Genomic DNA, 20,510 nt, shown 5'->3' on the forward strand with positions numbered 1-20,510 from the left:
CAGCAACATTATTATAATACTTGGTTTTCAAGAATATTTCCAATGCTTTTGCTTTACGCGGTCTTCCATAGTGCCTATCTTTTGCAGACAGAAGGAAACACTGAAAATGGGTAAGGACAATCTTGAATAACCAGGTTATTTTATTACAGGTAAGGATCGCATGTAACATTATTATTAATAATAGATTAACTTAAGTCTCATAAGTTTTCTTAAAAAATTATTTTTACCGAGATCATTCATTCCTTTTGTTTTGTAAAATCATTTTTGAATAATTTCCTCTTCCTCGGAATGCGAAAATCTTTCCGCGTAGTGGATAAACTCGAAGATAACTTCCACAACAATTAAAATAATTATCATTAGTTCAAGCCTGTAAAACACAAAAAAACATTCAAACGAGATTTTATAATTGATTCACTACGGTACGTACGGATACGAAACATTGGTACTACACACATAATTCTAAAAGCATCTCTCTTAATTTTCCGTGTTTAACTACTTAGTTATGTAGTTGCGGATCAAGGAGTTTGAATTCATATCGTAAAAACGCTAAATAATTCGAGAGTACAGAAGGTCTGTTACATTAAAAGCGCTTTAATTATTTGATGTAGGAGAAATAGAAAATTAAAAACGCAGTCCAAAGCTCACGGTTGCTCGAGACTTAAAAGGTCAACAATACTTTCTAAGGATCAATTAAGGAAGGAAGTAAAAGGCAAGAATTAGCCAAAAGTAGATTATTCTAAATTCTGTCTTTTTTACTCCAACCTAAAAATGCTCTGTACTAATTCAATACTATTAGAAACGATCAGAAAAAACGTAGGGAGTGGAGGCCATTAATGAATGTCTATCCATTACATGTTTTCTGTATTTTTTTAAACTTTGAAATTTTTTAAGGCTGTTAGTAAATTAATAAATAACAATATTGCTATTAATAAATTATAAGAATAATACCGCATACACCCTGACCTGACGTGATGCTTATCCTCAAGATGATGTGAAACGAGGTCCATAAGTTCCTGGCAGTGCTTAATCTTTTCATTCATAACGCGCGTCCGTCGATCAATGGAGTACGTCTTTCGTGTTTTTAAGAAGTGAGCTTCGAGATCTTCGCGATCCCAGTAGAAATCGGGTATATCTAGAAGATCTGAAGATAGATTGAGCCTGTGACGTAAGGAGAAAAGTTCACCCGTTTTACGAAAAACGTGTTGTCTTGTAACTGTGAGTTTTTTGCCACTCTCAATTTCCTGTGAATGGTTCATTATTATCAATGAAAAAAAAGTTAATGCTGGTGCAGCTCGTTTTTTGTTTCTTTGATACTTTGATAGGGTCGATACTTCGCTTATATTTTTGAAAGTCTATGATGGTTTGGCTGAAACAATAAAGCGCATGAAGAAGGTACTGTTGTGTCCGAATTGCCAAGTTGTTTGTGTTTTCAGAAAGTTTTCTAGTATTTGACAAAGCGAATCACCATAATTCAGATTTCACAAATGTTCATTACATAAATGAGTGTTTATTTTCAAAAGTAAATATAGTGACACGTCAGTTAACAAACGCATAATTTATTTTTAATAACTAAGAACAAACTGCGCTAAGTTTGTTGCTTAACTATACTCTTGTTTTTGCGCCATTGCTGTGAATTTAAAAGATCCTCTCTTTGTTTAAACAAAGCTTCAATTACGACCAATAATAAGAATAAATAACGTAGGAAAATGCCAATCTCTAATAGCAATTACCTTGAGTATATCCTCAATGCTGGTTACGTATTCCTCAAGTGTTGCTTCCCATATTGCAAGCTTGACGGACAGGGCTATGCCATTAGAAAAAGCGTACATCTCAAGAGGATCAGCATTTCCCTCAAATTTTTCGACGTTTCCAAACGTGCTTCCTTTTTTTTTTTGTGCTGCGCCTGCTTTATGCTCCTGCGAGGTCAGTTCTTTGAGGTCTGGCTCGACGCGACGCAGCTCAATTATGCCATCTGAAATTCTTGTTTTCGGTCCGCTAATGCAAAGTGAAATCACGTTAGACTCACGATAGAAGAACGATAGGTTAGGTATAGCGTAAAAATGACTCACAAGATCCGAAATGTTACGTCTTCTGTTACTGGTAACTCACCTATGCAAAATGAACTCCATAAGCTCAATTTCATCTTCAACCATGTCTTGACGGTACGAACCTTTTTCAAAGGGCCGTAAAAATTGCAGCACAATATTCGCTTCCGTCTTACTAATATTCCAAAACACAACTGAGCCTGCTGAGTCACAGTTCAACATCAAAAACAAGGTATGAGATATATACAAAATATTCAGATGTAAGCTCTTCCTCTACTTCTTCCAAAAAAAAGTAGAAAATTATAGTTTACCTAAAATTAAGGCCTGAGTCAGATATAAGGTTCATTTTGAAATAAAGAAAGTATAAGACATTTACTAGCTTCTAAGCATTCAAGGTGGCAATCTAGGTGTTCATTGATATTCTTTTTATTGATGTCATAGCATACCCTCTTCGAAAAAAAAAATATTCCTGGCTTTCCCGTTAACAAGATATTTCGCTCTTGCATGGATTGCATTACTTTCTTCCGGCAGCGTAAGCGGTTCGTAAAGGCCCTGTCAACAGAGAAAATAAGATGTTACTCAAGAGCATTAAACTTGATATGTATGTTCTCGTTATTGGATAGTACGTTAGCTACTTGGATCAGCTACCATATACACCTCAAATCCATCGCGAACCAAAAATTACCTAGTTTTATATTACCTGTATTGTTGCATGGCACATATCTTACGACTAATTGCGAAGGCGAACTAGTTCAAGAATAAGGATATATATTATTATACAAAGTGGGCAGACCACGTATAATAGTAGAGTTTCATTGTTTTTATTGCTAGGAAGTCCAACTATGATAATCGGCGCTGCTGTAAAAATTCTAACAACTCCAATGAGAATGGCTCAACCAATATGACAAAAGATGGCTCAGGTTTTTACCAACCTGCTCCGAAAGACCTTTGCGTATCGCGGTAAGATCATACTCTTCACACGTGGCATACGCTAATATGTTTGGCTTCCCCTGGAACTAGATTGCATATTTACATTACAAGATTCACGAAATTATCGTTAAACAATATCTTTTCAACAGAGCCGAAGTTTTGTTAAGCTAACTCGTTATTTCTGTAGATTCATTCTGCACCCAGTCAAGGATAATTAAGGTGACAATTAAGAATCTTTTTGGGTCCGACAGAGTGTTTACTAAGGAATGCTGCTTTAAAATTTTTTCTTTACTTTTAGTATAGATAAAAATGATAGAGATACCACGTTCTTCACTTAAAACGTTTTGTATTTATTATATAATGATTTTATGCGGCACTCAAGTATATATATATATACTTGTATGTATATATTTATATATATATATATATATATATATATATATAGCGTGTATGCGTGAATAGATCGACATGAACTGATGCAAACTTACGCTTGTTGTTCTTTTTTTAGATACTCGTTTTTTAGTCGAGAAGCCTAACGCTTGCAAATCTGAGGTGTTTTGATTGCGAGATGCTTCTGAACCAAGAACACTGTATCTCGCATCAACTGCAATTTTTAGAGTAGGTGTAGTTGCCCTTAGTAACAATCGGTGAACGTTAGAAAGTTGGCATGGCGATCGCAATGGCCTTAGAAAATTCATGACGGTTCACCTACAAAACGTATACATTTACTTAATTTACATATTTCATCAATTTACACATGTTACTGTTGTTGCACAAAGGACCATCCAAACATCTCCTTCAGGAAACGAAAATTTGGGTACCACATTTAAGGATGTTTATCAACGCGCGGATTCGAACTCAACGTGTACATATATTGCCGATAATCACGTGTTATCCGAAAATAAAGCTATATTGTGAGATAAAAATGAATTAAATATATATTGATAAGCAAACATCTTATAATTAATCACACTTAAGTTTCACGCCATGGTTTACTTGTTTTATTATTAACAATGACTGACGGCAAAAGCCAATTCCATTTTGGTTTGGAAAGTGTAGTATATGGTGGCGAACTTACGAAAATAGTTCTTAAACAATCGAATGAAAAAAAATCTAGCTAAAAATATACTTGCATTAACAAATTGTTTTTTTTTTTATAGTAAATACTGCATCATTACCGCTTCTTAATCAGCTCATGCACCCACCCTCATGTAACGCTGGTGCAAATCTTTATAATTGCTGTTTTTTTTACCAAGGTCTTCTCATGAACTATTTCGGTACCACTTGTTAGATACGTCACCTACACACACAAATAAAGTTGCAACACAACTTTTTTTTACTCATATGCGCAATTCTTCTTGCAAGAGACGTCACAGTATCATTAGATTCAGTATTTTAATATACAACAATCACCAGTACATCTCAAGGACTACACCGGCGACTTCTTTAGCTTAATTCAGTTTCCTCCTTTATTTGTTGTGAATAATAAGTAGGTGAGTATCTGGTACGTATCTCGGTTTCTATCCAAACATTTAACTGTTTTTCCGTAGAATTTTATTCTAGCCATACCATCTCATTGTGGTTTTCCCTCCCTATTCGAACGCTTTTGAAGCCGACCGGTACCTTAGTCAAACAGGCCTATCACCCTCTTCCCGCCGTCGTTTCTCGCTTATTTTGCCGAATAGCAAAACCATTGAGCAAGGCGGATCTACAGTTTTCTACACACTGCGGCAATAATTAATCGCTTATTGCAATGGTCATCACTACTCAACTACTGAGCTAAACGTTCTAGGATACCACACGACCATTCAGCAGGGCACTATTGTGATCCACTGCTCAGACGAGTCGCGGCGAACAGTCCATACCTAATATATGTATGTATAACTTGTTGACACGGGTATATATATACATTACAATTGACCGACTGGAGATATGTATGTAAACTGCCTAACTATATGTGTGTATCGACGATACGTGTCGCCGGCTCAAACACGTTCTTTCCGTGGCCCTTATTCCTGTTCGGTCGTTCGTCCGCTCACCTTTTAGTGCAACAAAACATAGACCCAATAACGAACCACTGTTATTGCGCTCGTGAGTTGTTGTGTTTGTTTGTCAATAGAGACCTCGACGAGGTACCGGGAGGGCGGTGTGCTCGTGTGTGGTATCGCTGCTGCTGCTGCCGTCGTTGCCGTTGCTACTGCTGCTCTTAGTGTTGTTGTGGTGCGGTGCGATGTTCGCTCACAAACAGAGTGATGGTATTCTGCTATTATCCTTAGATCGTTTTTGCTGATCTAAAGCACCGTATTCCTGCTGCTACTGCTAATGCTGCTGTGTCTGTAGCGCCATTTCTTTGGTTGGTGTTACTTGATTCCTACATTTCTCTCTGATGCCGCAGCATCTTACAGCTGGTGCAGCATTGACTTCAGTTAATCGATTGACGGTGTCGCAGCTAATTACGATTAAATTAGCTATCTGGTTGTTGTAGGCACAGTGAACTATTCAATATAAGCCATGGAACAGATGCCTGTCCTGCGTACACTTTGAAAACGTGAAAAAGAAGACCAACAACAGAAAGTACGGGTGCTCGTGCTTGTGGTGATAATGACGGCTGAACCCAGCGGTCAAGATGTTAGTCAACGAATTCGGGTTAGCTTAATAACTTTTATATTTTACTTACTGTGAATTTTTGGATGGATCGTAACGATTCATTTATTCACTACCGTAGTAAGAATAAGTATTGGAAGAAATCAGCGGTAGTAGGCAAGTGTCTGAAGGAACACCTAACGGCAGTACCGGACGTAAAGATATAAGCCTTCTTAGCAGTATCAAAATCAAACTGACGGATGCTTTTTTTAATTAGAAAAGGCGAATAGGTTTACAGCTTTAGAAATAGATATACTGAATAAAAAAAACACATTTCATGCGCTAAATATAATAAAGTTTTGACTTAAGAACGTCTTGGTACATTAAATCTTCTTATAGTTAACGTAATTTTCATTTATGAGGATTGCATATACAGCGTATTCATAAAAAAGTGCATTTCAAACGGGGTGAAAGTAAAAACCTAATCTATTGCAGAAGTATAATCATTGTTTTTTGGTAACAATTTCCGATTTCCAGAATGCGATTAAATCGAAGCTCGTTGACATCGGCTGCTATGTCGGTAAGTGACGAATTTACAATCGTTTGTGCTAGTTCAGAAGTGTTTAGGTATATAGAAAGGTTGGCGGGAAGTGTAAAACATGCTGTGTAGTGAAAAGTACGCATAATGTGTTTGTGACCAAATAAAAATCATAGCTAAGACGGATGGGTTTTACACTTGAAAAGTTAAATGTGTATATATTTGCTGGTGGAATATTTTAATCGTCATGCACGAGGATATAAGCACGGCACGCATTAATGTAGTCAAGCTGACCATGTCTTGAATGAATCTCTCAAGTTTTCTTTTTTCAATTTTGAGTTTCGTTCGCCTTTTGAATCTTTTTGATGTCCACAAGAGCCTAGCAAAATACCTCGGGGAAGTTTACTGCATGCGCAAATTGACTAAAAAGGAGACAAATGTAATTAAGGCTAAGAATGTTTACAGATAGTTTTTACCAAAGGCACTCAAAATTGAAAAAGATAATCTCTTAACATTATTAGTTCGCATGCTTTTTCACGGCTATTTCAGATGACGAGCTTCCAGATTACGTAATGGTGATGATTGCAAACAAAAAGTCAAAGGATCAGATGAAAGCTGATCTAGAACTCTTTCTCGGTGAATATTGCGGCGGATTTTGCGATTGGCTTCACCAAGTACTCGATCATCTGCAGAGGTATTATAAAGCTGATCCTACGGTTAATGCGAACGTCCTATAAAATACAAGTGCCTATACAGTGTATATGCACTGATCCAATGAAAAATCCGTTCCAGCAGCGAGAACCGAAATAACTCAACTAAAGCGATAAAGATTAAAAAGGAACGAGAAAAAATTGTATAACATTGACTTTAGTTTATATAGACTCAACTGATATTTGGCTAGGATAATAAGATCGAAGTATTTTGATCCTATATGTACCACTTTTATGCCTGTATTATAGGTTTGCCCGAGAAGGAAAACACAAGATTGATTTATTCGAGGAGAAAAGTAAATCTTCAAAAACTAAAGAAAAAGATAAGGTGCATCGATGGAAGGATAAAGAACGACCCGCTCCCCCTGGATCATTTGTGTCGGGCGATGAAGTAGCGCTTCATCTTGACGTTGATGAGAAAAGAGAATTCGAAGAAGCGGAAACTAAGGTTCGTATTTATGTTTGGTATTTGAGACGAAACTTAGTGGGATAGCTTGAGAATCAATAAAGAAGAGTCAAGAGTCAACAATTCAAAAAAGAAGATCAGATAAAATATTAATTGATTTTCTTTAATCTCCTTAAATATGCATGAAATAATTTTACTTCAGTTTTTGTATGTATCGACTTGATTTTCTTATTTATTTTTCCCGCCGCTCTGCGTATAAAAGTCGATTGGTGACGTCGCACATGTTATCTATTACTTGTCTAACGTATATATATTAATTAAAAGACAATGAAAAACTGAATTCATGTATTAAAGAAGAAACTTGGTTGCGGAATCTTATAATTTCTCTGTACAGAATAATGTCGAAAACACCAAAAAAAGAGAGTCCCGACGTTCTCGATCTCGAAGCCCGCTCAAGAAAATCGAGGAACGCACCAAAAAGAAATTACGTGAACGTGTAGATGAGGTTACTAAAGAGGTTTGTTATCTCTTAGAACTAAGTTTGCTTCATTTTGTCTCTTTTTATAGTTGCAATTACCTTAAATTCGTGAACGGTCTTGGAGGATTTATATTGCCTAGATTTTTTTTTATAGAATTAGGCTTGGCGAACATACGCACCCATACTGAAGATTTTTCTCATGGATTACAGATGTATATTTATTTGTAATAGTATCCAGTCATCATTTGGGTTATGCATTTTTGCTAGCTTCAACCGATATAAATGGTTTTATAGATATTGACGCAATGTCACGGCATTTCTGGTACATAATAGCAGTTGTAATGTTTAACCATTCTTACTGCACACATTTAGTATCTATTTTATGAAATTAAATGCGGCCAGAATTTATTAATATCAAAAGGAATTTGAAATTGCGTTCTTTAAAACTTAACGACTTTGTAATGATGTAAAAGAAGGTAATTTGTCCGTTAGAAAACATTTCTAACACTTAAGCTTACAGGAGGACTCCACATTTTTAAATATTCTATTTGGCTAATTTTTTTATGATTGGCTGACTTCCGTATTATTTCCATATATATCAGTACCTGGCTAGCTGTGTCAATGTCTCAAACGTCTATCTCTCAAGGTATTTACGTGCAAAGATTGGTCAAGGATTTTTTTTGGATTATGTCGTAAACATGTGAATGAATGAAGAGTAATGACCAAATCACCTCGCTATGAAGGTGCTGTGTTTTATTAATAGCTAATCAGTGGTATCAGCATAGATATCTATTTGAAAAAATGATTTTTATAGCGAGAAGTTTTCATGTGGGCCTAGTAATGGCATTTGATACCCCTCATCAATATATATTGGCTTAAGGGCCTTCTTTCCATTTGCAAGAATTTCTCGTTGAACTCTAAACTAAAACCAACCATGTAAGCGGTCAAACAGCGCCTGCTGATCTTCGGTCTCTACGCCATTATATTGCTACTACCCTCACAAAAATACACAATTTTTAGAATTAATGTAGTTATGCATGACGCATCGCTTCGAGACTGTCATCAAGACAATCTATATTTTGAACCAATCTTGACCAATCTTTAGAACTCATAATGCTAGATATTTGCTATATTAATCCAGCTACCCTAGTAGTATCGGCGGTGTCAGCTTTAAATAAAAATGATGAGACAAATTCGTGTTTACATCGGAAATGTGGTTAAGTGACCAGGAGGCTAAAGCATTGGCGTTTTATTTATTACCATACATGTATGTCCGAAGCTTAATTTGCTTAAATTAAATAACTCACGATTTAAAGATTTCCTTAGCTGTTTTTACCTTTACAACGCAAAGAAGATGATCGATTAAAATGATTGCACCTAGTGTAACATGTTGTGCAAACATACAAACATTTAGGTAAAGCGAAAGGAAGCGTCACGAGGTTGCGGAGATGGCAAAAGCGAATCGAGCAGTGTAAGCAGTCGCAAGCGAATCGAGGTGGACAGCAGCCGTGACAGAGTACACACAAGCAGCAATTCCAGTTCAATTAAACATATTCGAAGTCCTGAAAGGACTCGAGGCAGCGGAAGCTCGTCAGCTTCTAGGCGATCCAGAGTCATTTCTCCGACAATGACACGACCTCAGAACTCTTCCAAGGATTACGGGAGAGACCATGATCGAAAGGAACGAGAAAAAGTTACTAGGGATAAAGTTGAGCCACGACAACGAGGCCGAGCCGAACGAAAAGGAAATACTGATGACCGAAAGGATAGGAGGGACGAAGGGGATAGAAAAAAGGTTTGAATTTGATCAATTATCAGCTAATGACTTTGTGCCCATCACTATATATACTCGCCATCGACATGCACTACATAGACATGCATATTTCAATAACAACATGAACATGCTCAGCTAGCCAGGTGTGTATGCAAAAACACTGCTTTCGGTACTATGTTTAATGGGTTTTTTTTGCATGAAAGCTACCGATCACGCAGTTTAGTTCTCGGAAAAGCAAGGCGCCGGGAACACAAGAGGTGTCGAAGAAGAGTCCTGAAGTTCGCATCGAGCGCACAATCGAAAACGAGAAGGAAGAAACCAAACGGCCTCCGGTGCCTATAAAGGGCCGCTTAACGTCAACGATTGGGGCAGTCGTTACAAATGACGGTAACTCTGCATATGATACGAACTTCACTGAATCGAAACCTAGTACACTAAAAAAATATAATTACCTACCTGTATAAATGCGTATAATTAAAATCCAACTGTAAAAACAAAAACAGTAACTTAGGCATTTTTATGTCGTACTTTCAACTCAATTTTTAGCGAGCTCCTCGGATTGCGAAGATGAAGCAGAGTATGATCCCTCGAGACCTCAGTTGCGTTCTGTCGCTACCGTGGCACCGCGAAAGAGAGTTTTTGTTGATAAAGATCATCTCGAAAAAAATAAAATTCTCGCCAAAGCGCTGCAGGATGCGAATAGAAGTACCGCTTCGGCCACAACCCGACAAATGGTAATTAGTTATTGAGCTAACATATATCCTTTTAACTAAAGTAATTAGAATAGAAGTCGCTTGTTTCTTAGCAAAACTTAGCCGTTGCTCGGTGAGGACAAACGTATAATATCGTTCGAAAAGTAAAACACTGCCATAAAACTATATTTAATATTAAAACTTATACTTTATTTGACTTGATTAGGTTCAGTCATATCTTAGCATGTAGCCAATCTAAGGCATTAGTTTATAAGAGTAGGCTTGTAAACCTTGGAACGTTTATCTGTATCGCTAAATTGATTGAAACATACTAACTTCGATGAAATTGGTTTGCTGATTAAGGAGTCCTTAATGGTTGTTGGCCGGAGACCTGATGAACGCGCTGGACCAGCGAAAAGAAGTATTCAGGACCGACTTGGAGCTTACGTTACGGATGCTATCGCCGCTAGGTAAAAAAATGTTTTGTCATTTTTATCGTCACTTGTACTACGACTGTAAGTGCGATCGGCTTTTATAATGCTGATAATAATCATATTTACCTTGTTGCTAGGCCATTCACTTACGAAAGAAACTAATAAACATTGTATTTGTTATTATGACGATAGAGTGGCAGAAGTGAAACGTCGAAGAGAAATGCCGCCAAGTTTAGCAGATGATGACGATGACGATGAAAACATGTAAGTTAAAATATTTTATAATGAACCTTTTTCTTCTATGTACACCATTTAGTATGGACTTTTGTAAAATAGCTCTAATCTACATTTACCAATAGCGTACTATTTTCCGCCGCTACATTTACTGTTTTTTTCTTGTTGTACGTTTTTTTTTGTTACTTGAATCAGTTCATTCTATAACGGTGAACTAGCGCACAAAGTATATATGCGAATTATATAGCAAACGTAGACCTCCTCCTTGAAACAACGGCTGTAGCTAAGAAACCAGAAATTAATTAGACAAATAAAAATGAAAAATCTCAAATTCTCCGGGTCTTGCTTTCATAATTTGGACAATTTTTCTACGAATTTAAAGGGTCTAAAAATCACCTTTTTTTAATGTTTAGTTGAAATATACTCACGCTTTCAATGAACTCAGTCCATCCAATAGCGACTTATTTATTCCACTACCGTAAAAAAATAGGCTTATATTCTATTGTCAAGCATCTTTTGACTAAAATTTAGTTTATATGAAAATGTGTATGATAAAATATTGCTTTCTGAAATTTATACTCACCAATCTACTATAATGGGATACGTGGATTTGCTAACTTTATTCCACAGAGACATTATGTTACATTCATTATGCTTTGAGACTCGTACACAATTTTTTGTTGAAAGATAATTTGTGGGAATAAACTTAACTCAGACAGAAACAATATCTCAAGAAGAAAATGCACTACTACTCAGAGCAAAAACCTTCCCGTGTATTATGGCTTCCTAGAGGAATAAATAATGCTTTGTTAATATCCCTTGGCAACTGTTTTGTTATAGGGCTTCTAATGATTTGGAAGTAAGTGGGGGAGAAGCTACAAATGCAGAACGTGGTCCAGGGCCTCGAATCATCGTCACCATGAAACGGATACCAAGCGATATCGATAGAACTGCTCTTGATGCTGATAAAGAAGTTGAATTAGAAGATTTACGGTGAGAACTACTCTTGTTATTGGATGGTGCACGGCCGCTGTTATTCATTAAGGAGTGATTATCGTATTAGACTAATTCTATTTGCATTGCAAATGGGGAAAGATGATTGAAGAAAAAATAGAGTTAAAAAATTATGATAAAAAGGATACTTGTGCTGTAACGTATATATTGGGAAATGCCAATTAGATGAAAATCAGCTTTTTTAGATGTTTGCTTCCTACTATATTGTTCTTCTAAAACCCTACAACAGTTTTTTATAATTGTCAGCTGCACTAGGAAATATGCAGATGTTAACACTTCAAACAACTACTAATGTTACAGATTAATTTATACATTGGGTTCGCCCACATTGAGTTAATTATTTTTACCCACCTTGACAAGACAACTTTCGAACTCGAATGTCTTTAGCTGTCCTAATATTGGATTATCAAATGAACATGGCTTATCTTCAGATCAGGGGCTGTACAGCATATGCTACTATGTAAGTTCTAGTTTAAATGTGGCACTTAATTTATATATGTACTCTCAAAGTTACAAAATGTTCATTTATAAAATTAATTTTAGGTTATCTTTGATACGAAACAGCAATGCCGTTGCAGTAACTAGCGGCGTCAAAGGCGAACATATTAATCAACAAATTTCAACATCTGCAGCAGCGGCTGCTGCTACTGCATCTTCATCACCAGCTGTAGTATCATCATCTCAGAAATCCGAAGAGAAAGGTACCATATTGGCGGTGGATTCGGACGGCAGTCAACCCGTAACAGCACTACGAAAGAAGATGGTCGTTACTAATAAAAGTAAGTTAACCTAAGTGTACTAGAAGCCTCGTTATCTTATTATGTTCTACAATCTTACATATTTGTTGTTGCGAAGATGTTACTCAGTTAACTACATTAAAATAGTATCTCGTTGGTCATCGTTATATATCGTTATATTTCGATTAACAGAACCAACATTCAATGGCAGCTACCTATACCTAAAAGGGCTAACTGGTCCCTCAGACTTCTGAAAGCAAAAAAAAAGGAATCACTAGTGAGTTTTAAATATAATTTGTCATAACTTAAATATCATCATGATATAAAAAAACACCCTTGGATACAGAAAATACTAGAAGAGACTGGGGCTATATGGAACAAAATTTGCTTAACGTGGTTGTTGAACATAACTGTTGGTACGAAAGAAAAACTTACATATCTTCGTCAAAGAGTCTTCTATTATGTGGACCAAATTGGCTCACTGAAATTTATTCACTTCTGAGAAAATATATATCGAAAGCGAGAAAATATATGAAGGCAGACAAACCCACAAGGTGATGTTATATGGACCAAAGGTGGGACTATATCGGCTACTAATGATTTCGTGCTAAAAAAATGGTCATTCAACAAAGTTAAAAGGCAAATGTACTTTTTTTTGGAGGAGCTACGATTAAGGCAAAAAAAGACGATGCGTTATAATTTTTTTAATTATCTTTTTCGTCGTTCAACAAAGGTTTAGTGAAATGCGGCATAAATGCGCAGGTGTTGTATGCAATCCCAATTTTGGAGCTTAATCAAACAAGAAACTCCAGTAATGCGAATCGCATTACATTCCTGATCCATGCTCATTGGGAAAATTATTGAAGTTTAACAGCATTCAAATTTAAAATCAACGTTCTCTTGCTGGTGGTCGAATTTCTCGGTGAAAGATTTTTTTTTAAAGGAATTTGCATAAAAACTTCATATACTCAAAGTATTTATATACTGTTAAAACCGTCCTTCATGGACATATTGATTCAATGTTTTCACAGTGTTGATCCGCGTGTCGGAGACAATTTATTTGATAGTCTACTAAAATAAAGTCACTTCATAAGGTTATGTTCCGCATAAGCCATTGGACCTTAGACAAGATTAAAACTTCACGTTTGGAGTAGTAAACGAATTAACGATGTTGATTCCTCTAAATTTTGCACTAGCGGTAATGATACTGGTTCTTTGGTGCAGAACTGAAGGCGGCCAGATGATCTGTCCTTAATATCTGACTTTTACGATATAGAAAGTAACCCCGAAAACCCCAGTAATTATTCGGCACGTACGTTTTCGAAAATAGTTTTAAAATACTAAATCAAGGCACCAGTACTACCAGATATGCATTTCTTTATTTTTTTTTGTGAAATTTTGGCTAGAATCATTTTCTTGTCGTAGATCTTTCACTTTGTCATATTAAATTTCTTATTATTAGTATATAGACTAACAACAGCGTTTCTCACAGTTTTAGGGACTATTTATAATATTCAGGAGAGTCCACAACCTTGATAGGAGTTCCTACAGTGCGGAAATACTGAGTAGTATCTTATTTTTACTCATATCCGTAAAACGAACCTATTGCCCCTTCTGTAATGAATTTGTGGCGTTGCTATTGAGATAACTTAATTTCTTTTAGTGCAAAGAATAACGGGTGAACGTATGTCGATTATGACAAAGACCACGTATAAATGTATTCTTCTAATTTCAATTTTATAACTCGTAAAAACGTGAAAGCTAGGTGTGAGAGCTAGGTGTGAGGAGTCTCCTGGTAACTGGAAAATTTCTGAGCTCTATGATGCTTGGAAATACACTGATATCCCAAACATGTTTATAGTGCTTTGGGTATTGAATTTCGTTTTAAATGCGCTAATTACCATCCTCGGGCAACTGAGATCTGTTTTCAATATATAGTACCGATTTGTTAAAGGTAATTCAAATAACTCCTTTTTTCAGTTCATATTAAGGGTCATAGTCTAAATACCATTCGAGCATGTTTGTCGGAAAAGCCATACAAGCAATCAGTGTATCTTAGTAACCCATTTTTTAGGAGATGTTTGCGCTTCAATGTGACATAAGAAATATTTGATGGTGACTGGTATGAGGTACATATTGGTACAAAGTACGTATCTTAACTGATATAACTTATCATGCGTCTTTTTCTTGTATTTATGGGAAATTATTATGTAAAAATTATATTACAATTTTAAGAGTATTCTTATACTCTTAAGGATTAATCATCACTTGACACTTACTTGCGCCTTTTTCCGGTTGGAAACTTGTAGAACATAACGTAAGCAATTGGATGAAATATTTTTTTCTTAGATATGATTCATTGAGCATTTATTCAAGCTGGCCAGGCCTATGGAAAACTAATTTTCTTAATGCTTCTTACACATATATATCTGCTTAGGTAGTAGCGCGTTTTTGAAAATAAAAAATGAGGAGAAAAAAATCCGCAAAAGTTATCTCAAAGTACATACATTTTCAATTAAATATTAACTATAGGTGGGATTTTAGTAAGTTTTCGGTCCAGTAGGAATATCCTTTTCGCCATTGTTATCTAAGAAATACAGGTTGCCATGTGTTTTTTAATTAATAATTAAAATAAGAAGATATTTGATCGTCGGCGAAACCACCCAATTAAGCTCGGTAATTTTCCTATACAAGGCATAGTCTGAAATAAGTAATGTTTTCCGCCCGGCTACTTCAGATGGTGTTCAAGTGGCACCAAAGGCGACGGAAGTAACTGGTCCAGTTGAATCCGACGGCGTTAACGCAGTGAACGTCACAGGTGGCAAGCCAACAGCCGTCACACTTCCTTTGGTGAAATCATCCTCCCCTGAGAAACTGCAGCAGAATGAATACGGTGAAGAGAAAGATGATAATGTAATTATGAGGAATGGTTAGTAAGTCAATTTTTTTCATTATGGCTCCATAGATAATCCTGCACTTAACCTGGGTTTAGTAGAGTACTTAGTGCATCTTAAATATTTTCTATTTTAACAGTCCGATTTAAAGTTGTCTATTCCACATTCCCGGATAAGCAATAAACCATACCACTGTCACTGAAACCAGTATTTTTGCTTTCAGAAACTCTATGTATCGCGTTAGCTACTTATCTTTAAATCCGTTGCACTCGAAAAGGCAGATTTTTTAAAAATATTTTTAAAAACAAAAAAATACATGTAAATTTAAAAAATAAAAAATAAGTAATTTAAAAAATATATATATTTTTTTAAGTTCATAAAATTCATAACTGAATTTTTCAACATGTCGGTTCTGGATTCTCGTTCAGGAACCTACCGCTTCAACTGTATGCAGAAGTAGGGATAATCATATAATTAAGAACAAAAGTAGAATTATAAATAAGAGACTCCTTCTTGATATCTCTTCAGTTGATAAGGTTTTGTACTACTGGTTTTGGTGTTTCTGAATACAGGTATGATTGTAAAGCCAAGTCCTTTATTGGCAGCATGTGGTGTGAACGTGAACACAGCATTGGCGATAAAAATGAATCCAACAAAAGAAGAAGCAGCAGCAAAACCTCTACCTGGAGCCGATCTGGATGCACATTCCGACAAGGCGCCTAACCAAGGCACCGGTACTACTGTAGCACTCCGCAAATCGAAATCTGTTATAGCTGAAAAAATTCCTCTCCAGTGTTAGTGTACTTTTGATTATCTTGGCTTTTGTTATAAATAACTGCTCATGACATTGCAACATACCCGTTTATTATTACAAAGTATTGAACTTTTCATCTATTCGTTCTTAAAAAGGAGAGTTGCAAGAAATACCAAATATTTGGCAGGCGTCTTTACAGAGAACTGCCCTTAACTTGGTATTTAAATCCAAGATACTTGTTCAGGCTCAATAAGCAGTATCTATTAAACGTATTAACAAGAAATTCTAAGTTAATTCAACGTGTTTATTCACCTCGTTTTCAAACCTCGCTTACTTAGCTCTGGATGATTTGGTTCCTAAATCGGCTCTCTTGGCATCTGGCGTTAACGCAAATGTACCGATGTCAAGTGCGAATGTCCGCAGAAGACAACGCTGCCGGTTCGATCCTGTCTGCACCAATACTATTTGCAGGTAAACTGAGCATAAGGACTACCATACGTGTACTGCTGACACTATGATCAATGGCTAAAATAAATATCGATTACGTGTATGTGTTAATGTTACTTCTTAAATGTATTCTATCTTCTAATAGATTCACACATCCGGGCCAGTTGTGCAGCTCATTTCCACTTTGCGGTCTCCCAGCAGCTAGCTGTTTATATCGGCATCCACCGTGCAAATTTAATCACGGCTGCACAAACCCTAACTGTCTCTACGCTCACAGTGAAGATGGTAGGTCTCCCTTACCAGGTGAGTTTAAAATTATTAGCCATTTATGATGGCATGCATATGCTATCAAAAACTGGAACAAAATGAAACCTGATTAAAAGAAAATCGAAATTCAAGGTGCTTCGAAGTGATACAGTGAAGTTTCAAGAGAGGTTTGTAATAATTAAAGGTCAGCTCTGTTGTTGTCTATTTTCTCTTAATTGTTTATGGGTGCTCTTAATTTGTGGGTGCTACAAACAATTGTCAATGAAATCGACACTTACACAAATAATAATCTTAACTTGAATATTTTTCATGGCTACGCAAGGCATCTGGATTGTAACATGTACAAGTTATTAAGTAGTTGATGTATAACATAATTTCATAATATTTTAAGCTGTATTTTCGACCACAAAATTAAATACACTTACATGCGACTAAAACAATATTAACAATTCGGTGTTTGTTTTAATAATACATTTTTGAGGCAGCTATGAAAATTAATATTTTAAAGAGCCTTTTTGACAAAAAAATTCTGCCTTACTGCCCGCGAGTACCCAGTAAGAAGCATAAAACGCGGACAGCAAACGTTAATTTTACGTGACGAACTGTTTGACAAAATGGCTTAAATATACATTATAAATTTGGGGTACTTAAAATGAATCAACAAATAATCTATGTTGGTGATTGAAATGTTACTTTTTAACCCTAGTCTAAGTTATAGTCAGTCAGTAAATTCGAAACCTAGTCAAACAAAGTTTCGAATCTAACTGAATTGCGCACATTATATATACCTACTTAAGTCATTTCTATGCGTGATGTATCCTTATTTCTATTTTCAGTGTTCACAGCCAATGAGACTGGTAAACCGACCCCATGTAAATTTTTCCCGAACTGCACAAACTCAACATGCCCCTTTTTTCATCCGGCTATAGTAAGTCGCATGTAATTTAAAATTCTTTAATAAACCTTTGTGCGTCGCCACGTGGTGCTTGCCATCTAGAATTATTCACGGCCTTTATCTAAAGAGAAATGACGATTCAAGTTCGAAGAGTTCTATGAGGCAAATATAGCTTTAAGTAAGTAGAACGGTCAAAGTTCTTTTTTTGAAAGCGAGGGAGCATAAAAACGATAAAATAGTTATTTCGCAAAAACAGTGTTAAAATTTATTTCCGTGTATCGTTAACCCAACTTGGCCAATGAGAGACTGCCAAGGTTTTTAGCTAGAGATAAGTAGCCATTCATTCAACGTCCAATGTTACGACGTATTTTTTTGCGTCCAAACGAGATTTCTTTAAATATTCGCTAAAGTAATTTAACCCTAATTTAATAACTAGCCTGGGTTATAATGCCCTATATTTTAACCGTGTTTCAGCCAAAAAAAAGTGGACAGGCCTTCGGTACCTGTGACTATTCTTGAAGTATCATTTTAATTATGTGGGATGCAACTAACAAAGTCAATATTTGTTTTATCTTTGCAGCCATGCAAATTTGGCTTACGGTGTCAGGCACTGGGATGTCAGTTCGTTCATCCGGAAAAGTCCGTGGTGGCTAAACTGCGATGGGTAGCTAATAATTAGGTGAAACTGCGCGATGGATTAGTATCATTAAGTGAGCAGTTATCTTTTTTTGTTGGCCCTAAAGTCAAAAACGCTTCAAGTCTAAATCGGATTAGATCAGGTGGATGGAAGTTACAGTCGCACCACATAGCAGTGTCATGATGAAAGGCTGTGGAATAGTTCACTTTCATGGTTTACTAAATAACGAAGCTATCGCTTGGTGTATAATAAATATAACTGTTAAATTAAGCAAAATGATTGAAGCTCAGTACGAGCTGTCGTCACGTATCGCCACGAGCAGTAATGAAAGGAATATCTATAAACGAATTATAGTAGAGGTGTGAAGATGCAGGTGTTATTCTTGTGGATGATAGATACTACAAGGCTATTAAAAAATGTAGCCTGCATGAAGTAATGTACAAATGAAAGCATGGATGTAGTATTAAAAAAAGCAAATTATGAATAAATTTATGACTATATTATGGCAGGGGAAATGTTGTAAATATGCTTTCATAAAAATCAAATATATTTGTTTTTATTAGGCGTATTTGTATATCATAAAGAATCTAGAGAGGGAAGCGTCTGAATAATAGTTGATACGGTTCAAACTTGACGTGTTATTCAAAGATATAGTATCCGTTGCATTATGTAGAAGAAACACTCTAACACAGACACTAAGTGTAAAAAAATTAGTACAAAGGTTTAAGAACATAAGGAAGTAACAGCTACAAGTAAATGGCTAAAACATATTAAGCAATTATTACAACACAACGTAGCAAAGATTACCTTCAATGGTTAACTGACAGCTTAATCCTCTCCAGCTTCCCCTAGCGTTTGACGACAACAAACCAGATCGTTTAGTAGCATACTTTTGCGAAAATTTCATTGCTAAGGTCCTTTAAAAAAAACATAGTTTTAAAGTTAGCCTTTACCTCTTACCTAAAGTATAAAGGGTATATCTAGTGTAGATGACCAGACCCATTTATTTCATCAGACATATTTTGTTCTGAAAGAAGTTAACAATGAGGCAATGCAGAAGAACCGATCTTGACTTGCCGGTGTCTAAATTTCATCAAAGGCCTGCCGTTCGTCCGAAAACGCCTCTAAAAACGAAAACGCGATGGAGATACTGACGACCGCTTGCTAGATTGTGAAGGTTTTAGCACATCCCAAAGCAAAACGTAAGCCCACGTACCGGTGGATCGAACCGTCGTGCGAACCAAAAAAAAATTATAGCAAAACCACAAGGGCTTGTACCAAACTAGCAAAGGGCTTTAACGAAGCAACTTCGTAAAGTTTGCGAAAGCCGTAACCACTATACTTCAAGAAATTAAGCGGAGAGAACGGGTTTGTAAAAGAAGTGAGATCTGTAGAAAAAAGGCTAGAAGATATTTCATGGTACACTTGCGAGAGCGTGCCCCCAAGCTTTAAAATAAAATTGTTTATTTACACCAAAACAGTTGAAAAACTGTTTCCGATTCATCAAGGACGAACAGGTCAGTACTCAATAAAGCTATGGAGGTGAGTAGGTGGGTAGTGGAGAACGCCGTGAAACTGAATGGTATGCTATTGGAGGCTAAAAAGTACTTGCTGCCAATCAACCGGAAGCCCTCCGACAAATGGCCATTAAACTAAACGAAGAGTGAAAAGAGGCTGGAATTATCGCACAAATTCTGAGGAACTAATTGGACGTTCGAGATCATAAAAATGACTCAGCCTCTTGAGCATTAAGTAATACATTCAAATTCCTCATCAGGAAAAAACTGGTGAGAAAGCTGGAGAAAAAGGGAACGCTTGCAGGAAACCAATTCAGGTTTTAAAAGAGTCAAGCGACTTTCTTAGCCATAGCTAAAAGTGACGGGAAAAACATCGAAATCCAGGGATTTCTATTTGGCTTCTCTTTTGGGCGTAAGAAATGCCTTGAACTCGATGAATTGAGATATGATTTTGAATACGGTAGAAAGAATATTTCCGTATGTCCGATACATCATGGATGGCTATCAAGTGAGACAAAAATCCG

General features: G+C 36.2%; 2 protein-coding genes across 5 annotated transcripts; one reads left to right on the forward strand and one right to left on the reverse strand.

The window, feature by feature from the left end:
- Positions 1–107: 107 nt before the first annotated feature.
- On the reverse strand, positions 108–5,373 carry LOC111246762 (required for meiotic nuclear division protein 1 homolog). The gene is made up of 9 exons (XM_086983062.1): positions 5,351–5,373; positions 5,015–5,052; positions 3,464–3,579; positions 2,978–3,061; positions 2,492–2,597; positions 2,110–2,248; positions 1,731–1,995; positions 964–1,241; positions 108–367 (listed from the first exon to the last, which is right to left on the reverse strand). The coding sequence occupies exons 1-9, from the start codon at positions 5,371–5,373 to the stop codon at positions 259–261; spliced, it is 1,158 nt and encodes a 385-aa protein (XP_086839188.1). The 3' UTR covers positions 108–258.
- Nab2 (Nuclear polyadenosine RNA-binding 2) lies at positions 5,145–19,014 on the forward strand. 4 transcript variants are annotated; one of them, XM_022796898.2, is made up of 18 exons: positions 5,145–5,621; positions 6,096–6,138; positions 6,646–6,790; positions 7,056–7,254; positions 7,607–7,729; positions 9,105–9,485; positions 9,668–9,851; positions 10,011–10,198; positions 10,520–10,626; positions 10,783–10,854; positions 11,665–11,817; positions 12,403–12,617; positions 15,313–15,504; positions 16,042–16,263; positions 16,562–16,694; positions 16,816–16,973; positions 17,774–17,865; positions 18,413–19,014. In XM_022796898.2, the coding sequence occupies exons 1-18, from the start codon at positions 5,577–5,579 to the stop codon at positions 18,509–18,511; spliced, it is 2,751 nt and encodes a 916-aa protein (XP_022652633.1). In that variant the 5' UTR covers positions 5,145–5,576; the 3' UTR covers positions 18,512–19,014. The 4 variants fall into 4 exon arrangements, 3 of the variants coding, with proteins under 3 accessions (XP_022652633.1, XP_022652631.1, XP_022652632.1); XM_022796896.2 differs by having other exon boundaries at positions 5,155–5,621; positions 12,382–12,617; XM_022796897.2 differs by having other exon boundaries at positions 5,162–5,621; positions 12,382–12,617; positions 16,816–16,955.
- The last annotated feature ends 1,496 nt before the right edge of the window (positions 19,015–20,510 follow it).

Source organism: Varroa destructor, unplaced genomic scaffold (assembly GCF_002443255.2).
Source record: "Varroa destructor unplaced genomic scaffold, Vdes_3.0 BEIS01000003.1, whole genome shotgun sequence".
Taxonomy (NCBI): domain Eukaryota; kingdom Metazoa; phylum Arthropoda; class Arachnida; order Mesostigmata; family Varroidae; genus Varroa; species Varroa destructor.

What these genes read in the sequence shown, in the direction of transcription:
- Nab2 (XM_022796896.2), top strand. Translation starts at nt 5,577, where the DNA reads ATGACGGCTGAACCCAGCGGTCAAGATGTTAGTCAACGAATTCGG. An exon ending in TGACATCGGCTGCTATGTCG is followed by an intron (nt 6,139 to 6,645) that starts GTAAGTGACGAA and finishes CGGCTATTTCAG; the next exon opens with ATGACGAGCTTCCAGATTAC. An exon ending in TAGATGAGGTTACTAAAGAG is followed by an intron (nt 7,730 to 9,104) that starts GTTTGTTATCTC and finishes ACAAACATTTAG; the next exon opens with GTAAAGCGAAAGGAAGCGTC.
- LOC111246762 (XM_086983062.1), bottom strand. Translation starts at nt 5,373, where the DNA reads ATGCTGCGGCATCAGAGAGAAAT. An exon ending in CTGCGGCATCAGAGAGAAAT is followed by an intron (nt 5,053 to 5,350) that starts GTAGGAATCAAG and finishes GCGCAATAACAG; the next exon opens with TGGTTCGTTATTGGGTCTAT. An exon ending in ATGGAGTTCATTTTGCATAG is followed by an intron (nt 1,996 to 2,109) that starts GTGAGTTACCAG and finishes ACTTTGCATTAG; the next exon opens with CGGACCGAAAACAAGAATTT.